The sequence below is a fragment of the Barbatula barbatula genome (assembly GCF_947034865.1).
Source record: "Barbatula barbatula genome assembly, chromosome: 22".
Lineage (NCBI taxonomy): Eukaryota > Metazoa > Chordata > Actinopteri > Cypriniformes > Nemacheilidae > Barbatula > Barbatula barbatula.
In genome coordinates, this window is record NC_136785.1 from 12,737,534 (window position 1) to 12,757,280 (window position 19,747).

Below are 19,747 nucleotides of genomic sequence, written 5' to 3' on the forward strand. Positions count from 1 at the left end.
CACATTTTCCACCCAATATCATTAGCGCCTTCATTTTCAACACGGTCTGTCAGTGCTGTGAACCATTAACAGATATCATTCACACACCCCAAATAGAAACCTTCCCATACACAACCTGCCCACCAAGCAGAACGTCAAGAAAGTGTTGGGCAATTTTCTTACAGTTTTCAGGATGTTCCAGAACGTAAAACATTGCAGCTTGAAATACTTGACTCGCTGTGCTAACGTCTTGTTATTTAAATAATGCACATCAACACTTCTATACAAAGCAACTTATAAAATGATACACATTTTATCAGTACGTCTGTTCCCTGGGAATCGACCCCATGACAATTGTACTGTCAACACAATCATACGGGTATTCATCAATAATCAATTGTATGTCTAAAAAATGGCAAATGCTATCTATGTTAGAAAATAATTGTTAAGCAGAACTCACTCCTTTTTGTAAACTCACTCCTTATTTGCTGACAATTGCTGCGTCCCAGTTCGCCTACTTATACTATGCCCTTAAAGTACTCTATGTACTGTTTTTGTAATGGAAAAGTTTATACATTTTAGTGCAAAGCAAAACTGTATGAACTCACTATGGGACATACTAACGCAAAACTGACGTGGCTGCTGTTGCCTAGAAGACACTGTGAATGTTCACAGTTACGATCATCAAAATACAGCTTTTCCTTGCATTTAAGTATTCATTCATTATTTCTGTTGTATCTTATGTTTGCTGTATACTTATATTTGTTAATTTTAGCGAAGCGTCTTTTATTTAATTTTATTAATTTGCGTCACTAATCTCCTCCCTCCCGCGATGACTTGTGGGTAATATCAGCCGTTACGTGTCCATGGATTCACTCTTCAAATTTTCACCGGAATCAGTGGACCATCCGGGTACTTTAAGAAAACTCATTTCAGCATGCTATGATTTGTGACTCACTAATTATATTTTCGAATACTGTTTAGGACGGATAGAAGGCGAATTTGGACGCAGCTAAAGAGTGTGATATCGGGAAAGCAGCCCTCCTGTGTACAACACAACTGGGATCAGTAACTGTGATGCGACTTACCTCAGTCCGTACAGAACAGTGCCATCCGGGTGGAGGCGAATCATCCTGTTCTTCACCGTCACGCCGTGCAGGAAAGACTTCTTGTCATTCAGAAAGTAGGTGTCTGGCAGCCATAACTGATCGGCCACACGGTTGTCCAAAGTGAGGTTCAAAGCCATCTCAGAATAGGCCAACCGCTTGTCCCTCCAGCTCTGCTGGAAATACATGGTGATGGTGTAGTCCTGAAAAACAAAGCAGAGAAACATCAGAATTTAGGATTGTATCAAGTTTGTTGGCTAAATTTAAGGCTACACTCTCTTTTGTTTCAAATAAATAAAAAACAGCTATGGAGCAAATACACAAAAAGTCTGTGTTTTATTACCGCCTAATTCGCAACAGATAGCTTATAATAAACATTTAGAAGTTGAGCTGGCAGGTGCCAGCATAAAGTATGTCAAGTATCCTGCAATGTTACGTTTCAAACAGAGATGGCAACATAGAGTCAAATGTTACAGATCGCAGCCTTAAATATTTGACTGGGCAAATATGTTATTCTTTTACAATGCAAATTATGAATCCAGTTTATACATTTTACGTCATAATGCACATATTTAATATTACGTTTGGCGATTCTTGAATTTTTTTTGAATTCAAGTCTCTGTAACAGTCATGACAGCACATTCCTCATAAACGCTTTCTATTGAACGGGGAGGTAATGCAAACATTACAGACTGGATTAGGATGTGTACCAACGTTGATATTGATTATATAAACAGCACGAAAATGCAGCTTCGATTGGATTAGATCAATCCGAGCAGTGACTTTTGGATGTAGAGCAAACACGACTGGAAGGATCCACTGATATGACTCATCTCTGAGAACTGCCTTAGCATCTTTAATGAAACGGCATTAGGGCACAGCAACAAGCAAGACCAGACTGATGTTTACGTATATTGCATGATTTTAAGCGAAGGGTGGTTTAAGACATGAAGCCATTGGGTCGCACTGACATACTGAGAAGAACAAAGGCCTTGCCAGTGTTCAGGTGCCATGGCAACCAGCTAGTGAATGTATGTGATTTCTTATTGATCCACTTAACAGGAGTTTTACTGCACTAACCGTGGTTAATAGATGAAAAAAACTATAATGCAAGTGACTGTATATTGATGATGGATCATTTATATTTTAGACATACGCTTTACACAAACATGTATACTGTACACTTAATATATTAAAAAATGTCTTCTTAAAATGAGAGAAAAAACAAAGAAAAAAATGATGCACATAAAGCAATCCTAAAATGAACCCATGAATTTGATTTGAGTGGTGGTGATATGTGATGCTTTTGTTATCTTAATGATTTTTGTTTTATTTCAGATATCGTGAGAGTAAGTCATTGACAAGAGAATATTTTGGGGCGCATTTCTTTTTTTATCCAAAACTTTTCGATGAGTTTCTATTAATGGACAGAGACAAGAAGCAATTGAGTATAAAATAAGCTTCATATGATTACATTTCAAGTTTCACACTAGTTGTAATGTGATTTTAATAATAAGAATTGTATATATCTTGTTCTGTTAAAGTAACAGCTGGATCTGTTCCTTAACAGCTGTGAAGAGTTTGGCAATCCCTCGCCTTTCCGATTTCTCTGCATTCTTAAATGTCCAGAGAAGGAGCAGTGCCAGAAAAATCAGATGCGGAATCGTCAAGACAGCCCAGGACAAAGACATTTCAGCAATCACTTCATGAATCAAAAAGTCTAACTCGTTTTTGTAGAAGAAGTAGAAGAGAAAAGAGTGCAGGAAAACCTCTGGTGGTCCCAAATGGGATATTGAATGGAACGCAAAGAATCAGATCTCTCTGACTTTCCGCATCATCTCTCACTGCCTCTCTCTTTCTCTATCGCTTTTTCTCTCAGCCTAATTTAATCAAATCTATCTGCGTGTGAACTATCAGTTTTAACCTCTCATGTCCATTACACTGGACAGATGTTTCAGAGAATGTACTATACACCATGGGGCGGTTTCCCGGACAGGGCTTAGGCCTAGTCCCAGACTAACTTAAATGTTAGAGGTGTCTTAATCGAAAACAACATGCACGGACATATCTTAAAATATATCACTGGGATTGTTTTGTCTCAAGATGCCCACCAGTAATGTTTAATATCCTAATTGAACCAAGGCCTAGTCCTGGTTTAAGATAATCCCTGTCCGGGAAACCGCCCCATGAGTGTGGAGCGGGTGATGTATGACACTGTATATTCTGGTACAGTCTATATCGGGTTTCCAGTAAAAGGAATTATAGTTTTACCGCAGGTACATTATCATTTTCAACAGCAGGTATAGTGAACTGCCAGTTCTCTGTATCACTGTTAGATTTGCTGTTTATAGCAGGAACGACATACTATGCTTTCTAAACAGGGAGTATTTGAACATTTATTCCACAGCAATTTTCTTTGCCCTTACACACTTTGGAAAGCATTTGCGTGAATTATTCCTGTAACCTGGAACGTTACAGGCGCAAAGTATTTTGATCCATCATCCTTGCTTCAGCATGTCTGGAAGAAAATGTCTTAGTTTATGTGCTGCTTGTTTACAAAAGAATGATTTTAACAGGAACCAACAAAACAGTTAAGAAAGACCTTATATATCCGTAGATTTTCTGTTGTTTTAAAATAAAGTGTTTTTGAATTCAGCGTGCTGTCTCTTTAATACCTGGGAGCGATTTCATGCAAAGTTTCATCTAGAAAAAAGCCCAGCTCCCTGTCATTGGATTTTAATTGAATTTCACTTGGCGCTTGATAATGCTGCGACCAGAGCTAATGAACACACCTGCAGCTTAATGCATGTGACACGTGAGAGAGACGACATGCTGGGTGAACACTGTCTGAAACTCAACCAATAATGCTAACTGTACTCAACTAACTGTTTACATTAGTTCAATTCATATTAACATGTACAATACAGCTCCATATACTGAAACAACTGGGTTTTAAAAGAAAAACTGTCATGATGGTAAATGGAATTACAATATTTATTAAAGATCCACCGATATATCGGCCCATAATCGGTATCGGGCGCTAATTTTTTTTCCCCATTTCACAATAAATGTGTACTCTGTGTATAGAAAATGTTAAGAAACATCAGCAGTTTGATGTTCAATATTAATTTTATAAATAAATAACATTCAGAGAGTTAAGAAATATTTATTTAATCACAAGAATCAGCATCGGGAGATGTCTTTGAATAATTGGCTATCGGTGGAAAAATGTTGTATCGGTGCATCTTTACGGTGCAAATGATCGGTCTTTGAATTTAGTGACTTTAACAAATCTTTAAATCACACGCATAATTTTTGGAGGTACAATGTATAATAAAGGCTTGTTTAAATAAACTTTGCGAAGAGAATAACATACAAATACAAAAATGCTAAACTGAGCAACCATTTTATTTCACCCCTCAAGTTCAAACGCAGCACATATTCGTCCAAAGTAACCAATTTTCAGTTCCTTTTTGATTACTTCATCAACCTTATTCTCTGAGGCAACACTGGACGGTGAAAAATGTCAGCACTCTAAAATAAACTATCCCAAAACGTCATTTTCAGAAGAGGCGTAGAGATGTGTCAGGACTTTTTCTGTGTGAAAACGTAAAAGAGTTTGTCAAAAATGAGGAGCTTATGTATTCTGAGCACTGCGTCTTTTCTTCACACGTCGGCTAGGCCTGGTTTATTTTAGTCAGGTGAAGACTGCTTCGTGTGATGACTGTAGAAGGGTCCTCTCTGATGATGAGGTCATGCCGTACCTCTGGGACCCTTGAGAACCACAATCCCCGAAAGCGCAGCAACTTCAGGCATCTAATTTCCTCGGAGGGTCTTAAGGTGGGATCGCACTGTGACTTATTCTCCTGGTGCGTCGCACTCATAAATTTCCCAATAAAATAACTGATCTGGGATCATATTTCCTGCTGTCAAACCATTATTACCCAACAATGCGAACAACCGATCCAGATGCAGCGCTTCCACTCGAATGTGCTTTATGGATTCAGGCCGCAGTCGTTGAAGCAGAGGCCTAATAAAACCTAAGTCCCTGACGCTGCAGGTAGAAATGATGAATGCAGGAGTCTGTGTGGGGTCTTCATGGTAAGTATGTATGGGTAGTAGTCAGCAAAAATGCAGACGACTGCTCTTTAAGTAAACTGCTTTTTAAGGGCCCCAGGGTGATGTTTAACTGAGGTGATGGTCCAAAGCCAAAAAGGTCTACTAGCGCTACATAATTGATCATGATGACCACAGTTATACATTATCATGAATGCTGATCGTTTTTGAATCGAGAGCCCAAAATTTAGAGCTATGGTCAACTTATGATTCTCAGCCTTTCAAATATTGTGAATAACGAAAAATAGGCAACAACAAAATAATTAAAAGCCATATTTCTCAAATCATTGTCACTTACCATGTTGACTTCTGAAATGGAGTCAATGCTGGCTATATTGATGCTCATTCCCACGATGACTGGAGGACCTGGAGCAAAGGGAAAAAGGAAACAAAGAAAGAACATCTGTTTAATAACAATGGTAACTCGTGATAATCCAAAATGTATACGAAATATGTAAAAACAGAACTCTATTTGATATGTTGCATTTGCTTTGGTTATTGAATATTCATTGGCTCCAAATGGTGTCTGAATAAAAAATATATCAAAACAAGTGACATCTCCAATTAAGTTTTGTCAGAACCTTTTCATGTTTAAGCAACAAGGTGTTTTAGTGAATATTTTCAGTTCTGCTCATCAAGTCAAGTCAAATTTATGTGTATAGCGCTTTTTATAATTCCCTTTGCATCAAAGCAGCTGAACCAGTCAGGCCAAAAGCAAAAGAAGGACACACGTGTTCACAGAGTTGTCCCAGCAGAGTAACCAAGGTTATAACTCACTTACTGGAAAATAATCATGTTTAGAAAGTGATCAAAACTTTTTATTTAAAATCTCTATTATTGTATTTGTTGTGTTGAACACAAAAACATATGTTTAGAATAATGTAGGTAACCAAACCGTTGTGGGGCACCATTGACTACCATAGTAGTTTCGTTTCCTACTATTGAAGTCAATGGTGTCCCAAAAATGTTTTCAAAAGTTTCTTCTTTTGTTTTCAGTTGAGGCAGAGGAAAGGATGAAAGAATTTGTAGGTTTTGGGTGAACTTTTCCTTTATTGTCGGATAATTTTAATATTACAGCATGACCAAAAACATCCATTGACAAAAAACACCACATGTCATTGAGTGAAAAGACTGATGATTTCATCCCGATCTGTTTCTGTGTGAATCTGGAGATAAGAAGTAGCAGTAAATGCTAAACTTGCCAGGCGATGCAAGGATTCTTGTTCTATTTTAGACACAGGGTGATCAAACCTCACTAGATCGGTTTGCTATGACATCTGGAGGTTGCTCGGGCTAGTCTCCTGTGGCCACCGAATGAAGACGACGTCAGTTTGATAAAACTGTGCTTTACAGAGGTGAATCTCAACATTGGTAATTCTTTACAATAATGTTCACATCCTGGTTAATGTTAATTCACAGAAAATTCAGATGTTCGTAGTTTAAAGTGGTGATGGTGTAAGAGTCTACTTGTTTCATAATAGTTATTGCACAACCTTGGAAATTGTAAACATGATGAAATATAGGAAATTGTCCTCATTTCAGAATTTTATATTAGATATTTGCACTGGAAAACAAGACAACAATACGGATTAGGAAAAATATTTTTTTTGCAGTGACATCTTTGTTTATCATCCATCTACCCTGCCGTCTTAAAATATCTCCATCCAGAAACGCTGGAAAAAACGGCCAAAATGACATGGTGCTTTTTGAAATATTTACTAACTGAGCACTTGACTGAGAGTGCAGGCCTCCATCTCTCTGTATATCTGCTACATCTTCTTTGTGCATTGCTACTTTTCACCCCCTTCCTTTCACAGCTGACATGTTTGCACGGCATCCCGCCTCACTCTTAAATGCCCGCAGTTTTTTCCCCTGACCCCATCTCTTTCTTTCTCGCTCTCATAAAAACAGATGAGAGAGAAAGAGCAAGAGACTTGCAGTGCTTGTGGAGGCAAGGAAAAAGTGGAGCCATTTTCCAGTGCGCTTTGTGAAGGCAAACAGCAAGTATTTTCCTAGGAGATGTCAAAGTACATCCATTTTTCCGGTTGTGTACAGCGAGGCCTGAGATCTCCCGCACAGTCCTATATTCTACATATTTTTGACCCGGGCTTTTCTATGAAACAGAGGCACGCTGGAGAAAGACACCCACGTACAGGGACACGTTTTTTATCAGCTTTCGGGACAGCTCAAAATAAAATGAAGTCTTGCGTTCGCGTCTCGAAGAGTGAGTTCGACCATTTAAAAAGAGTCTGTAGTGTCATGATGTTCTTGTGAATGTTAGGAACAGTTACTCCAAGGTCCATTTACATCAAGTACGAAATGATAAAATAAGAATAAAATAGGATAAGATAAATGTTATGCAGAGGAATGAAACGGTTGGGCTCACTTGTGTCTTTAAAACGGCGGTTGATAACAAGTTTTTGAAAGCATCTACATCCTTTGGCGGGGATGTTAGGTGTCACCGCGCATATAAATCTCACAAATTGTGCAATATGAGCACAAATCTCTTAAAACATTGTTGGGGGTTCATTCACTGAGTAATGACTTGCCATGGAACACGTTTTTAATAAAGTTTGAAAGAGTTGTCGGAGGCTTGGTGGTGGTGAGCCTCGTTTTAGCTTGCGCCTGTATTTAGGCTTCAAATATAGCAAATATTGTGTTATTCTGTAAAGATCATCTTCATAGACAAAACGTGTAAACATCATAAACACTTGTTCACAGATCTTCATTTTTGAGTCTATGGGAACAATGCATAGGCTTTTGGTCGAGGGAACCATTGTGGCACTAACATCCGGGTTGGCCTACAAGAATACATCATATCTGAGGTACTCTATAGAGTTACGCTACGGTTTTCTTTATAGTTAGTGTTCTTACTGTGAACAGATATTTAGTTTGTATGTGTCAGCTTGAAGGAATGTTCAATACTGCACTAGTCAAAATGTTTTGGGCAGCAATTGACATTTTTTTGCGAATCTGATTTGATTTTGTCACGGATGATGGCGCTTGGCTTGTACTGAACCCAACATGTTTCTTTCAGATGATCATGATGGGGTCATGTGCAATTCATGATTATCACCTCGAAAGGTCTTTCGTGTGACTTTCATGTTGTAAAAAAACAGCAAGTGACCTGATGCTGTTTTTAGACATCACTCCCCTGACCTCAGGCACTTAGTGTAGAGTGTTCTTCCAGCATAGGCAAATAACTCACAGAGAATTGATGGGATACTGTATTAAAGTGTGTGTGTGTGTGTGTCAGGCTCGGCTCCAGTAAAAGATCTCCTGGTCTTTGATTATCTGCCAGTTCCTTCTCAGATTTCAGCTTGGTTTTGATACGTGAGTAGGCAAGACGTTGAGGGCTATTGATGTTTTGACAGTAGATGCTGCCAATTTGTTGAGGTTTTAATTTAAGACCAAACAAAGGGAGGAAACATCAGGCTTAATCTGGGTTACAACTGTCTATATCAATGTCTTTGATACACGCTGGTTCGATATTACCACACAAAAGCTATACTGAGCTCTGGTACTGAGCCTAATAATTTCCTTAGCTATTCATACTATTTCCTGAAAGTTCAACAACACCACACGTGACACTAGATATTCACAAATCCATGAAGGTCCATGTGCTCGGATTATGCCCGCTTTGAATCTCTTTCCCATTTGCAAATTAAGGAAAACATTAACATTCGACAAACTACCCAACGAGAACAAAACATTGATTATGAGCCATTTTCAATTCAATTCTTATTCCAGCCTTGTATGCAAAGATTGTAATACATTCATAGCAAATACAGGGGCACGTTTCAATAAAGAGTTATAATGTGAACTCTGAGTTGATTTACACTAAGATGCGACACTTTGAGTCTTTGGTTTCAGAACAGCAGATTTTAGTTAGTTCTATAAACTCTAGGCATGCACCCCGACAATGCAAAGCCATGATCAATGGAGCTCCGATATTACGATTCACCATGACAACGGCACCAAAAAAAAGCAACATGGCTGCAGAAAGCACTTGAGAGTGAGGCACACTTTCCTCACAGCTCTGTATACAGGGAATTTACTAATGTGGTGAAAATGTAAATAAACGTAACTTTAAATTAATAAATAGATTTACGGATAATCAAATACATTAAGCAGTATATGAATGAATGCAAAAAACTGAAATTGTAACAAAAAATGTTGACACGTCATGGTGTATAGGACACTTGTTAGGGTGTCAGACTCTTGTATCAAAGCCAGACTGATCACAGGTTCGAACCCTACTCGGAGCAGATTTGGGTAGGAGTGGCTACACATCTTAGTTGGTTGTTTATCACTTTTACCTATTCAATTCAGCATTCGTGTCTGCATATATTAATATCTTGATTCATGCACTTTATTTAGTCATTTCAAGGAAATAATCTGCTCTGATGTAATACACGGCAACGATGGCTGATGTTATTGATGCAAGGATGGATGAGATTCACTGTATAATTCACTGTAAAGAAAATGGTACAGTTTTAATAAAAATGAAAATGCACAGGAAAATGATAAATTTCCACTCGGGTCCTAAATTGCATTCTGAAATCAAAGTACATCCCTGTGAATTAATGCAGCCTCTATAAAAGCACATGTGACATTTTAGTCACTGAGATGGTCTCTGTGTGATCAAGAAGTGTTCCATGAATGACTGTATTAAGCCAATGAATGAATGTGGTACACCAGTTGCGCGTCAAAAAGATCGAAAGAAACTCAAAGAAGACCTGCTCCAGAACAGGTTAGGTTCACAGAGTAAGATACCATGGTTACTGACTCTCTTAAAGAAACGGGGTTGAGTTTCCCTGCGTCCTCGGGTTTGACATACCTCGCATTCTGAAAAGTGAAACTTGATGAGAGTTTCCCTCATTTCAGGGTTAATACTAAAACCTTCTTTCTGAAACGGGCCACGGTTTATTTGACTCAACCCATGGCGCCGGAGAAGGGCGGGACTGTCAGTTTTACAAACCAATGACAGGTTAGTGGATGTTTAAAAACATGAAATTTGTGCAGTTCAATTCAATGAAACTATTGGTCATTTCATACTTTATGAATAATAAAGAAACACGGCTACAGGATGACACTGAAAAAAATACAAAGAGCAAATATGCTGTTTCCTCCAAAGACACCGTGACAGCACAAAATGGTAGATCATTTCATGCTGAAGCTGTCAAATTTGCAATATGACTTGGAGATTTGACGGCTTTCTGCTCTTTTGCATACTCTGATACTTTGCATTTATTTGCTCAATGCTCCGGGGCGTCTGTACGCCCCACACTCCCCCAAACCGCAGCACCACCTCAAGAATTCAGCGTGTTTCCACCCATTTTTTTCATCTGCGACTCCACTAGCAGATGGTATCATCATCTGTGTACATATTTAAATGACAAATGTAAGGCAGGTGGCATCTCAAGAGATGCTGACTCCATTCAGACGATCGCTTCGCTCCCCCAACGCCTTTGTTTTCCTAAACTGTGGGCAAACCACGAGGAGCCCGGCCCCGACGCAGCGAAAAAGTGAACAGCAAGTAGAAACAACAAAAATAGCAGTTCTGACAGAGCAGGAGAAGCAAGGATACAGCTTCCCGGGCCGAATTCTCACGGGCCGCTGCTTGTTCCCTAAGCAGGTTTCACTGACACAGCAATGTTTCTTTTCTGCAGGTAATGATGATGGTAATGCCTAGCGTTTGTGTCAAAGCTTTTTCCCTCAGAGAGAGCTGAAAGTTCTCACTAGTGGGGGGTGATAAAAACTCCAGGATGATATATAGGAGCAAGTCTTCGGCATAACGGTGGATTGCAGAGGATTTATCGCCCCTATGAGTTTAGGAGTTAATGAGCTTTCGCCACGTAACGCAGCTTAATATAAACAGGTCTCAGTTTGAGCTAAACAAATACACACCTATGGGTCAGGAGCCCCTGAATATGTGCTGTGCTCCAGAGCGCCCTCTACTGGGCTGGTTCAACTTCATGTGTTAATGAAACGCTTGTCGTTTCCTTCCAGATGTCACTGATGTAAAAGGTGGACAAAAGATCTCTTTTTGCAAAACATCACAGTATACTGTATTATTCAACATAAAAGCATTTTTTCTCCAGCATATGTTTGTTTAATCCACGGTAGAATAGGCAGATTGCATCTGAATCTGGAAAAGAGAAGAGCCGCACGCATTTCATCAACGCAGTCACGCACAGCAGTCAGCACCATACATGGAGAAACAGAGCGGCAAAGAAAATACCACTCTTGCACCCAATTCAAAATTCTAATCATCAACTCATTGCTTAGCAACAGAGGGGTTCCATAGCAACAAGGCAGCATTGTCACTCGTACATTGCAACGGGAGACACAGCGCTTCTCGCACATTGTATTCAATCCGCTTCTGATTTTTTCCTCCTCTCGTGAATGGTCAAACGCTGGCATTGTGTCCATTTCTGAGATTAAGGACATGTAGATCATGCTTTCTGTCAAATCATTATAGTTGCATACCAGAAGATGCTTTTAAACACGTATGTGTCAGGAGAATAGCAGAATATTTCTCTGGATTTGTGTCTGACATTTGAAGTTATCAACACATTGACATTTACAAAACATAAATGTGTCGCCGGACAGTGTGAGTCAGAGCTAATGGCTTATTTTTTATGTTTAAATAGACTTTGGAAACACCCACACTAACAAAGAAGGCTAACAATACAGCATGAGCGTAAGACCACATGACCATCAGCTAACATCTAAGTAATGATTAGAATTAGCGTTTTATCGTGATGATGATGATTATTATTATTATTTAATAATTTGAATACTGGGCAATTATTGTACAATACCCTTTTTGATATATTGATACAACACATTGGTCTAGAATTGTTGTCAAATGTATAAATTAAGTTTATTTACTGTATGTTTATTTTCTCAAATAAAGACATTAATAGTGTTGTCCAAGAAAATATGAAATGAAAATAAACCTCGGAAAGATTCAAACAAAACATTTGTTTTTATTTCTATGTGATTTATTTGATGCATTTCAGTCATGTTATTTTTTTAAGTATTAATAAATATTAGTTAATCATCAATAGTAATAATTAGTTAGATAATAATTATTATAATTGATTCTTAATAAATAGATGATAATATTATTAAGTTATTCATAATTTGTAATAATTTTACACAGCACATCTTTAGACGTTTTTGGGGTGCGACTCAACTCACATCTTCAATAAGGGAAACTTACAAAACGAATATTATCTCTGCATCTCCTATAGGCTTGTTTATAGATCATACCTTGCTTGTGCTATCAAGTTGTCACAGTCTTTGCGGATTTCAGCACTCCTCAAATTCTGAGGCCAAAACAAAGAGATGAATGTGTACAGTGAGCTTCAGGACATGTAAAAAGAAACTCAGTAAGTAGACATATGGTGTTGCCGCATTTGCAGAAATACACATCAGCTGAAAAAAAGAGCAACTGTAGCAAAGCCTTAATCAATCAAAACTTTCAGTGAGGTAATGGAGAAATACAGTACAAGAAAACTCTAAGGTTTCACTTATTCTGTCATATGGAAAACAACTTTTGTAAAAAAGAAAACAATAAGTTACAATATGTAAGATGATGTACGATGTACAATATTTGCTGTATAATGCTGTATCATGTAGAATCCAATGCTCATGATTTTTTATGTGGTCATTACATTATTTTTAAGATGTGGTCAGGACGGTTCACCCTAATCCACAAGTAGCCTCTTCCAAAGTTTTTCCATGTGTGATTTAGTGTCAATAGAGGTGTAAGGTTATATTTAAGATAAAGTAATCACTTAACAATGATTATTGTGTTGACTAGTATTTACAGTACATGTTCAGATGGTGTCACCATTGAGGTGCTAGTTCTACTGTATACGGAAGGTCAATATCTCCCAAAGGCTCTTTTGAGCTATAATAATGAAATGGGTTCTTAAACATGCTTCATGGCTGCTGAGCCTGTCGCATCCATCTCAGGCCCTGCAATAAATGACACGTCTCTCCGTGTATTTATCTGTGACGATCGCATCCTGGCCGTACCCCGTCCTTGACGGATCCCCACCGGCTCCCAAGGACTAGTCTTCACCATCCATCACCGTAGGGTTCGAGAGCGTCCCACGGGGATGTGGGTTATTGTGTTGAGCCGCCACCTGCGGCGCGTCTCCTCAAAGCTGCTGAAACGTGCGGTTTCTGTGTGAACAATGAAGCATGCTTTCTGTGGTTATGTGCCTGCTAATAGGCCTCCTTATTCTCCTCCCGAGCATGACCGTCTAACACATGCGCTCGGAACACGTTCCTCTACTGTGAAAGATGTGAAACTGGAATCCGGGAAGGAAGGGCCTTCTTGAGCATTTTCTCCTCGACAACTACACTCTCTGTCTTCATAAATCAGCGAGCTTTCTCTGCTCGTCATCATTCCTGCGCCGTCTGCCCATTGATCGTCCCGTTTTTGTGCTGGACGCACCGTACTTTTGAATTCGGTTATGATGCACGTTCGGCCCACGCATGGCAAAAAAGAACGTTTTCTTTTAAGTGTTGGCACAGGGGAGACAAGTCGTGTGGCTGCTCGCAGGAATCGAGTTAATTAATAGGGAGACTAGCTGGATCATTGTAGGTGTATTCATTATTAATTAAGAGACGTTATGCCAGCTGGGGGAGATGTCAGCAATTAGGGGAGATTTTGCGGCATGGAGTCGTCCTTGGCTATGGAAGCGTGTCCCCTGTGAGGCACAGCGTAGTCGCACAACACTTTGAGCCATGTATCACCTAACTGTTTGGGGGCATTTGAGTACTTGAGTACAACCTGGTACTGTATCTCTTGGCTTTTTTCTAGCTCAGGTGGTGGAGCATGGTGCTAGCAATGCCAGCGTCATGGGTTTGTGCATTACCTTCAAATTCATAAACTGTATAGTTTGAAACACCTGCAAGTCGTTTTTATGTGGCTTAGTGGTTAGAGCATGGAGCTTGCAACGGCAATCTCATGGGTTCGATCCCAGGGGAGGGTACATAGTCAGAAACAAAAGTATAATACAATTTAATGTAAGTCGCTTCAGATAAAAGTGTCAGCCAAATGCTTAGATGTAAATGAAAGATACTTACACTCTTCTTCACAGCGATGCCATAGAAGAGATGCCAAATTTTTGGTTCCACAAAGAACCATTCAGTCAAAGGTTCTTTAAAGATCTCTTTCTTATAATCAGAAGAACCTCGCCACAAGGAACCTTTTTTGAAACAGAAAGGTTTCTTCAGATGTTAAAGGTTATTTTTGGAAACAAAAGATTCTTCTATATTATCGAAGCACCCTTTTTAAGAGTGTAGGTTGTGTTCACATTTGTAGTTTGGTTATCTTGGTTATTTTGGTCCAGATGAAAAATGCTAAATATCCAGACATGTTCTTGACAAATTTCACGAATGTCACCAATACTCTAGAAAAGTGGTTCTCAAACTGGGGGCCCAAAGATGGATCCCAGGGGCACAGATTTTGTGGCATTATATGAAATATAGTAAATGATCATCAATTTTATGAAATCAAAGATCAGAAGAATAAAACCACCAACCAAAAGTATTGGTGTTCCTGTAACGAGAAGTCAGAGACGTTCGGATCCAAATGCAGTATTTTATTCTCAGAATGGTCAAACAGGCAGATATCACCGACAGCGTAAGGTATGTGTGGGATATCCAGAATCATAAACAGTCACAAGCAGAGGTCAGGGCAGCCAGCAGAGAATCGTAGTCAATATCAAAATTGAAAGTAATACACGGCAAAGACAAATACCGGAAACCGCTCAGAAATGTAGACTAGCTAAACAAGACTTCACGATGAATGAGAGTCTGAACACAGTATATATAGTGAGGTGGTAATGGGAATCATCTGGTGGTGATTGTCTGCGATCTAACACACCTGGTGGTGGTTATCATGGAATTATGGGAACTGGAGTTCTGAGTGGAGTGCCCTCTACAGGAGTTCATGGGCACTCCAGCTGACGATCGTGACAGTTCCAGCATTGTACAAAACTTGTTTTTGGTTTAATTAAATTCTAAATTTAAGATTATACATTTTTATTTGTGGGGCAAAGTGATGCACTCTACATAATGGGGGCCTTACAATGAAAAGGTTTGCTCTTGAAGCTTATTAAGATACAAACATGTGTTTCCTGCATAAACACCGTCTCAATGTGCAACAACTCCATCCGCATCTCCAGTAACTCAAAATGTTTAGTAACAAGAGTTTATTGGTTCTACAGTTTATAATCTAATGTAAAAGAAATACCACATAGGACACATAAGCTGGTCCCGTTGCTCAGGTGGTAAAGCGTTGCATTTGCAGGGCAAAGGTCATGGGCTTAAATTCCATCGAACACACATGCAAATTAAATATTTTGACTTTGAATTAAAGCAGCCAATTACTTGTATGTAAAGGCTCTCTCAGTCACCATCTACTGCCACTCGTATGACTCAGCCTTCCTGATCTCTCTATATCTTCCATCCTCTCCAGCAAACGGACATCAACCTGACCTTACAATGGCTAGCGTCCCAGTATCCCACATCTGCAAGGTGGCGTGTAATAAAGCTTGTGTGATGTATTTGGAGAATGTGCTGGTGTCCATGACAACCTAAACCTCAGGTGAAAGCAAACGACTGCAGCAACATGATGTAATGTTGAACACATCAGACACGTTCAACCTCCTTTTCTTTCGCTTTCCTCTGGTAAGGTAAAAATGTAGCACATTACATAGGCAAACGCATGTTTTCGAAATCACATCTCAAATGTCACAAAAACAGCCTTTTTCCACCTAAGAAATGTTGCCAAGTTACGAAATATTCTGTGTGTTGCTGACGCGGAGAAGCTTATTCATGCATTTATGACCTCAAGACTTGACTACTGTAATGCACTACTTAGTGGTTGTCCTGCATCATCAATAAACAAACTACAGTTAGTTCAGAAAGCAGCTGCCAGAGTTCTAACCAGGTCCAGAAAATACCATCACATAACCCCAATGTTATCAACCCTTCACTGGCTACCCATTAAGTATCGTATATTGACTTTAAAGTTCTTTTAATCACTTATAAAGCCTTAAAGGGTTTAGCCCCTACCTACCTAACAGAGCTTCTATCACACTACAACCCATCACGCTCTCTAAGATCTCAAAATGCAGGACTTTTGATAACACCTAGAATAACTAAATCCACCAAAGGGGGTCGAGCTTTCTCATACGTAGCACCTAAACTCTGGAATAGCCTTCCTGATATTATTCGAGCATCAGACAAACTCGCCCAATTTAAATCTAGATTAAAGACGCATCTTTTCAGCCAAGCATTCACTTAATGCAAAATATGCTAAATAAACCACCAGGAGATGCTGACATTAGATATTATTTACTAAAATAATTGGATTTATTATATAACACACCATGTAGTGTGTTTTACCCTTTCTTGGGTTTTTCGTTTTTCCCCTGTAAAGCTGCTTTGGAACAATGCAAATTGTGAAAAGCGCTATATAAAAAAAATTGAATTGAATTGAATGTTATGTGTGTGTGTGTGTATATGCATGTTTAAGTGATTTAAGTAAAACCTTACAGTTCGAAAGCATTATACAGATGCAACAACAAGCTTGTTCAAATTGATCAAAAACCAATCATTCTGGACATTTTTTTTTAATTGAAGCAATATGAATCATAAAAAAAATATAGTTATTAGAACAAAAGAAAGCGTAAATGTCCCCCCTTTAAAGAAGTGTCAGTTGGTCGAAAGCAGATTGTACAAAATCGTGCAAATGAGATTCGTATGAATTAGCTAACAATTCACCAAAATGTAAAACTGTTACCAATGACGTTGTATTGCAATAACTTCATAGCATGTTTACGCAAACAATTTTCGCTTGCATTCACCCCAAATAATACAGATAAGAAAAATGTTTCTTGAAATTTTCTAGATAAACTGAGTGGGCCTTACGCATGTAAAACCTTGCCAAAGTTGGGACATTGGGTTGTTATGGGTGAGTGCCAGGGATTACTTTGTGGTGGTGGTTGTGGTTTTCAGCATGTTTGTTAGTACAGTAGGTGGTTATTTACTGTAGAAACTAAAGCCTAATGAAGTCTTTTTGACATTCTGGTCTACCGGCTCGGATTTCTTCAGGTTTTACTCAGAATTGGATATTATCTATTTATTAACAAACACACAACAAATATCAGAAGATTCCTTTGTACAACAAGTAGGACATTTTAAATACATATCACTAATGACTGATTTACGAGTTCACCTCGCTGCTAATGAATTGGTATGGATAGTATGCGTATTTGGCGTGCTATCCCAGGGCGAAGGCTCCGAGCTGGGTAATTCTCCCCGAATTCGGAGCAACTGCCCCTTGACCGGCGAGAGGGTCCCCAGCTCGGTGTGTGCCCGGACCCGAATCATGCCCTCCATAGATGCAATAGGTGCAGGACAGCAGCTCAAGCAACCCCCAAAGAGGCTGGCTTGATTTGCGAGGTGATTGCCGAGCTCTGAGCAGGGCGGCAGTTGTGGGATCTTACGGGAGCGAGCGTGTCCGTTGCGGTGAGGAAAGATGAAAAGGCTTCTGGTCTGATGACCGCCGACCGCCTTTTTTGGCGGGCTCTGGCTGCCGTGCCTCTGCGGGAGGACTGGCTGGAGGATGGTTTGCTGGAAAACCGGAAGGGAGTAAAACGGATTTTAGGTGTTTTGGAAACAGAAGCGAGTGGCAGGGTGGTTAGAGTCATCAGCAAAAAGCGGGTTGTAGGAGAGCTTGGACTTGTCGGCGTCGGAGATGCAGGTAGGCTAAGAGGGTTGGGTGTGGTTGGATGGGAGACTGTAGGTTGTAGATGTAGATATTCTCATCTTTATGTTTGATCGTTCTTGCTGTGCTTGATGAAATGTAGATCGATTAGGTGTCTACAATTGAAAGGTCTGAGATGATTGTGTGGAGTTTTGGGTTGAAGTTTGAAGTGGTGGAGAGTTCAGAGAATCTTAACGTATAGGCTTCGGAGAATGGGTAGGCTGAGAAGGTTGGATGGGATACTGTAGGTTGAAGATGTAGATGTAGTATCCTCTATATACGTTTGATCGTTCATGCCGTACTTGATGGAATTGTAGATTGTTTTGGTGTTTAAAATTGAAAGGCCTGAGATGATTGTGTGGAGTTTTGGATTGAAGCTGGAAGTGGTGAAGAGTTCCGAGCATATTAACCTGTAAGCTTGGAAATGCGGGTAGGCTGAGTAGGTAAGGCATGGTAGGATGGCAGACTTTAGGTTGAAGCTTTAGATGTAGTGTCCTCTTTTCGTTTGAAAAGGTTTTGAGTGGTGCTGCTAGAGTTCGACGGAGGGGCAGCAGGATTAAAAGAGGAGGGAGGGAAGGGCCTGAGGTGGCGGTGCGGACCAACATGTTGCTGGGAAGGTTACGCTGATGGCCTCAGCTGGGTGGAGAAGCAGTCGGGGACTAGCAGCGACAGCGTCCGTCGAAAGCCAGCCGGGTTAATTATCTACAAGTGCTCTTCCCGAACCTTGTTAATAAAACATCATCTATTTAGATTGAGGAGTTCATTCAAATGTAAATAAGAATAAGCAATAATAATAATAACCATAGCAAAAACTAAAATTTTTAAAAGTGTTGTTGCTAAGAATGACACCACATCTACAGATGATAGATCCAGTCTGGTTCAATATCACAACACCAAGCATAACCAAAATCCCAGTAGCCTCGTTCTTAAGAGAGAAGAGGTCATGTTCACAGCCCTGCAGATATGTCGCCACAATTTCAAACTTTGTTATGGGAGGAGAGCCTACACCATAAAACCCATTTCAGCGCCGATGACAGCTAGATTTAAAGTGCTGTCTCCAGGGTGAGGGGTTGGAGTTGGCGGGCTATGGGAGAGGGCTGATCTACATTCTCTCTATTTCCCACAAGCATCACTTCGGTTTCCCCTTTTAAGTTTGGGGAGTTGCGCTGCTAGCCGATGACTCACCCTGCCCAAATCAAACACAGCGAATGCACGTTTGTCCCATTTCCTGGCACATAATAAAGGAGCCCTGTGAATATGCTGTGGCATATTCTCAATGTTTATGGACTGACCTCTGTTTGACTGGCTTCCCATCCCACCTCCATTTTGTCAGATGTGTTTGTTAAGGGAATTCAGTTGCATAACACCAACTAACCAAGATGTTTTGCAAGTTATGAAAGCGTTTTATAAACGTTTATGTAAACGTTCCACTGACAAAATGGAACGCTTAGCAAAAACATGTAATGTTGATAAAATGCTCTTTTAATGAGACTGCATGATATTTGAAGAGAGTAAGTATGTTACCCTGTTTGCTGGAATGCAAATCATCAGAGGAAATTATTTTGACTCATCCCTTTCGAACAACGTATACAAAATTACAAATTGCGAAAAAAATCGTCTGTACTCTTAAAAGCTGGTTGTTGTCATCTGGCGTTATGAATGTTTCAAGACAACAAGAAACAGAAGTACATGTTTTTGTTCTGATTGTGCCTATAAACATAATTTAATGTATATGGCCCCATCT

General features: G+C 39.6%; 1 protein-coding gene across 1 annotated transcript in view; it reads right to left on the reverse strand.

Moving 5' to 3' along the window:
- gabrb4 (gamma-aminobutyric acid type A receptor subunit beta4) overlaps positions 1–19,747 on the reverse strand; it is a gene marked incomplete at both ends in the record, with an annotated part of 42,769 nt that overhangs the window by 13,040 nt on the left and 9,982 nt on the right. The window contains 2 exons of the mRNA XM_079485717.1: positions 1,068–1,288; positions 5,500–5,567. Coding sequence (XP_079341843.1) covers positions 1,068–1,288; positions 5,500–5,567 — 289 coding nt within the window. The remainder of the gene's footprint in view (positions 1–1,067; positions 1,289–5,499; positions 5,568–19,747) is intronic.